We start from the raw sequence: 5,212 nt of genomic DNA on the forward strand, positions 1-5,212 counted from the left end.
TTATATATTATATTTAATATTTAAAGTAAATGGCTTCTCAATAATAATTTTTTTTTCAGTTTTACAAAAATATAGGGTCGTTAGATGAATAAAAATAAATAGTTGAGATTAACACATTGTTTTTTCAGTGAATATCTTCTAATTTCCTAACGTTAATCTCGGTCATCTATTTTCACTGGTACAACGTTTCTAAATCTGTATAAAACTAAAAGAATTTTACACTGTATAACAGGATCCTACCTCTCTCTCTCTATATATATCATGTTTTATTATTCCCACGTGGACTTAAATTCTAAAAATAATCTATTTAAGTAGAGCGAAAGTAACGTCGATACCCTAATCAGATCGCCGGTAAAAACTATTTAAGGTTCTCTTCTCTTCTTTCTTCAAACCTTTTATTTTCTTGGTGAGAACCAAACCCTAAATCCGATGGCCAACAAAAGAAAAAGAGTTTCCGGAAATACTGAAAATAAAAAAACCAGGTATGTGCGTTGAATTTTTACTGCTTCCTTCGTCGACAATCAACTTCAATCGAGTTCTTGATTTGGGTTTTGTTTTATGGTTTATGTTAGGGAAGTAAAAGCTAGAACAGTAGAGGAGAAAGATGCAGTCGACAGATTCAGTGATCTACCAGACCATCTTCTTTTGAAGATCATGTCATCACTTACGATTAAAGAACCAAATCAAACATGCGTTCTATCAAAACGATGGAAGGATGTTTTTACGTCGATATCTGATATTGACCTTGATGGCTTTCTAAAGAATCAACCTTTGCGTGATACTTTCATGAACTTCGTGGGCAGATTTCTGCTGTTGCGTAAGGATATCGATGTCAAGAGTTTCCGTCTTGACTGTGGATTTGGCATGGATCCTTGTAGAATCAGTGGATGGGTACACTATGCCCTACGGATTGGCGTTACAGATCTTGATTTAAACATTAAAACAAGGGAATCTATTCAGTTTCAATCTGGGGTTTTCACTTGTAAAACACTCAAGACATTGAAGTTATGCTTCGATCGAAGTTTCACCCTGCGTGTTCCCACAAGCTGTTGTCTGCAAAATCTCGAAGTTCTCCAGCTCAGTGATCTAACATTCTCAGATGATGAATCTATTCAAAAGTTAATCTCGAGCTGCGTTGATTCACTCGAAGAATTACGTGTTGAATATTGTAATTTGAGCAACGTAAACAAACTCGGTGTTTGCAGTACTAAACTCAAGAGGCTAACCATAACGAGTTATCAAGGCCCTAGTCAAGAACTGGAGATAAACACCCCAAATCTGGTCTACTTACAATACAACTACAACACACCGACAAAACATTCCTCAAGAACCTAAACTCTCTTTCAGAAGCACGTATTGGTATCGGACCGATCATTTCCTCCGACACGGACCGGAAACGCATTGTTTCTGCAATAAATTTGATGACAGCAATCAGTAATTTTCGGTCACTTCATTTAACCGGTTGTTATAAAGTGGATTTATTTGCGGTTGGACGGATGCTACATTGGATGGGGAACATTGTTCGCTACTAGTCCATCACTTGAAACCATTGTTTTTGACTTAGAGGTATGGATTAATCAATGGAATAGTATATATATATATTATTGTAGGTTGGAATTTGTAGCTATGAATTAATTTTTTTTCCAGATGTTTTCTCCTGTAGATTTTCATATAAAGAAGGAAGTTTCGTCTTGTTTACTGCATGGTATCAAGAAAATCAAAGTTTTTGCTTTAAGAAGAACGGATATTAAGTTCATTGAATATGCTTTGATGGAGGCATTTGCTTTAGAGAGCTTGGTAGTAGAGGTGCGTGGCGCTGGGAAGAGGGATCAGAAATTTATCAGCAGAAAAATACTTGAATTGTCAAAACTTTCAAACAAATGCCAAATTCTTGTAAAATGTTAAACTCTAAAGCTCTTTATATTTATTAATAAATTACTAGTTCATATTATAAAGTGATATTCCATTTTTTATTTTATATTAATATTTTAAAAAATTAATATATTTTTAAATAATCTGAAATGATTGTTTTTAAAAAAATCTCACTCATATTTATAAATTTTAGTGGGCATGTAAAACTTTAGATCTGATTAGGACGTTACGACTGAATCTAGACAATCACATTTATTAAAAAGTCATTCTCATATTTAAAAACGCAATTATAATTCATTTCAGTATTTAGAATACATATAACAATAAAATATGGAAATAACCATTAGAAAAGTTTAAAAAAATCTCACTCATATTTATAGATTTTAGTGCCATTAGATTGTTGAGACATGACAACAGTTTAATCATTTAACCTTACAAATATCTAGATTATTTTATGAATATTTTTAGACATCTATTATTTTTATATTATTCTAGAATATTCTCAAGATATATATATATATACACTACTTGATACTTATATATTTCAAAAGAATTTGCATTAATTTTTAATAGATTATCACTGAAATTACTTAATAGATTCAAAGAAATTTAATACATTATTAAATGTTTTACACAAAATTTCATAATAGACACTATCAACAAAATAAATGAATAATCGAACAATATTTAGATTTCAAAGTAAGCACTAGTCACAATCTGCCACTGCTTGTCGTGGATGCTGAACGGAAATTAACCATGCCACTTGAATTAAGTATGAGAATAAAAATATTATATATTTGATAAAAACATATTAAATTATTTTTTATTATTTTTTATTATTGTTATTCCTTAAAGTCTTAGGTTCAAACACCATGAATGTCAGGGGTGTAAGTGTTCAATATCAAATGATTGAAAATTGTCTTTGAATAGACATTATCTTATACTTACCCAAATTAATAAAAAATTTGATAACCCCTTGGTTGTGAGAAGTTGAATTTTAATCAACTAATGCGATCGTTTGGTCTTTAGTAAGAAAACTGCAAGGAAGATACATCGTTTATAGACTAATAATACTATAGTAGACCTAATTAAATCAGGTCCGTAGATGTTGAGCTTTAAAATTTTGTAAAACTTTTAAATATCAAACAACAAAAATTATATAGATTTAAGTGGTTACCGGTAGTAACGTTCTCCCTCAAGCAACTGTATTTACGAGTATGTATTGTCAATGACTAAAATATTTATGAAAAAATATTATTTTATAATCATCTTAAACTATTAAAAGTTATCACGTTATCATAATCTTGAAGGCAAAGTTTTCTTATAAGGGTTGTTTGTTAATTTTTTAACCCTAAAAAAGTTCTATAGGATCACCGACTACTTTCTTCTTATTTTCCTTTTTTACTTTACAGGAGACAACATCAGCCTTAGTGCTAGTTGTTGATCGCATGTATTCCTTACTTTTCTTTTACTTTTTTGTATCGGATTGTAGTAATTGATTTTTGGTGGGAAGACCGATATGACATTATGGAAAATAAAACAAATTTATGAAAAGATAGGAATCACCACCAATCATTTTTAAGGAGAGATTGAACACCTAAAATCAGGTAAATTTAATAAAACATTTTATTTTATAAAAAATACCAAGTTTTGGTATGCGAAATCAGAAATCGGATTCGGGAGTCAGTTATGCATAGGGAACGATTAGCACCCCCACAAAGCCCAAAATTGATACCTAGTTGATTAATCTATATTTGAAAATCGAAAATTTTGAGTTTGAACTTTTATTTAATTTAAAACCCACTATGTATGCATATTTAAAAAATGATATCGAGTTACCAATACCAATAACAACCACCCCCAAGCAAAAGCAGAAGCTTCGTTATTAATCCCAACAAATGAACATTGCCTTATCAATTTTAAAAATCATGATGTGAGATTTTAAAAAGGATGTTGATTAACTTCGAGAATCAATTGCGGTCAGCACCGGAAAAAAGCAGGAGATACACTACTAATCCTTTAATAAATGAACGTTACCTTATTTTTGAAAACGAAATGCAATCAAACAATTTGTTATTGAAGCTAATTATGCAAATCTCTAACCTAAAGTGTCAAATTATGAAATTTAAAGAACCTAAGGATTAAACCTAAAAATGTAGGCCCTAATATTAATCCAAATCATTTTTAATAAATTCTCAAGACGAATAGTCAAAATGGAACCTTGAGCAAAAGCGAGGACCAAATCAAAAATTTTACTAAATTAAGGACTAAGTTTGAAATTAAGCCTAAAATGGAGGCTTTAATTATTAACCTAGTCAGTTTTAATTAGTTATTTGATTTGAATATTTAAAAAGGAACCTTAAGCAAAAGCAAGGACCAAATTAAAAACTCCCCTAAATTAAGGGAATAAACCTAAAATCTAAGTAATCTAGATTAGGACTAAAATATTAAAAATCTAAATCAAAAGGTTTAATTTAAAATCTAAAATTCTAAGACTAAAATGTAAAGAAATTGAAATTAAAGACAAAATTAAAAGCAAATAATAAATATAAAGGGACTAAATTGAAATAAATTAAAATGCAAGGTTGAATTAAAATTCATCAAATAAAGGTCCAAAATAAAAGAAAAAAGAAATTTAAATTTAAATTAAGAAATTGCAGAAAATTCAAAAATTAGAATTTAAAGGACTAAAATGTAAATGTTGAAAAGTAAAGGTATAAATTAAAATAACAGAAATTTAAAGGGAAGAAATGTAAATAACGGAAAATAAATCAATCGAATAAAATTAGAAGTTATGGGTTAATTTTTAATTGTTACCCAAACCATAAATAATGCGAAACATACCCTAGGGCGGGTCATTGTGATGTCATAGATTAATTCAAATATTTTATAAGTTAGTAGTTAATAAATTAGTAAGTTAGCAGTTAAAATTTTACTTGGACCATAATAATGTAGATCATACCCCATGGCGGGTCACCACAAGATCATATTAAATATTCAAGTGTTAGTAGTAATAACAAATTAAAAGTGGTGACCAAATTGAAATAAAATAAAATAGTGAGACCAAATCAAAATAAAAGAAAAGGACAATAAGTGACCAAAATAAAAAAAGAAATCAATATGCCAAAATCAAAATAAATTAAAAAGAGAGAATTTGGTGGCTAAAGTGTAAATCAGCGGCAAATGTTTGAGGACCTAAAAGTTTACTATAATGGCTAAAATTTACTAATTTTGGTTAAAATCTAACCCAAACATAAAAAAAACCTAAAGCCTCTTTTTTCTCTCTCTCTCAAAAAACACTCTCCTTCCTCAAACATGAACGATGACAGCCAACCAAAGG

At 29.5% G+C, this 5,212-nt stretch overlaps 1 protein-coding gene across 1 annotated transcript; it reads left to right on the forward strand.

Annotated features, from left to right (window-relative positions):
• Positions 1-429: 429 nt before the first annotated feature.
• Positions 430-1,905, forward strand: LOC120165437 (F-box/LRR-repeat protein At3g26922-like). The gene is made up of 4 exons (XM_039174955.1): positions 430-482; positions 573-1,281; positions 1,474-1,566; positions 1,648-1,905. The coding sequence occupies exons 1-4, from the start codon at positions 430-432 to the stop codon at positions 1,903-1,905; spliced, it is 1,113 nt and encodes a 370-aa protein (XP_039030886.1).
• The last annotated feature ends 3,307 nt before the right edge of the window (positions 1,906-5,212 follow it).

Source organism: Hibiscus syriacus, unplaced genomic scaffold (genome assembly GCF_006381635.1).
Source record: "Hibiscus syriacus cultivar Baekdansim isolate YM2019G1 unplaced genomic scaffold, ASM638163v2 tig00111582_pilon, whole genome shotgun sequence".
In the NCBI taxonomy this organism is placed as follows: Eukaryota; Viridiplantae; Streptophyta; class Magnoliopsida; order Malvales; family Malvaceae; genus Hibiscus; species Hibiscus syriacus.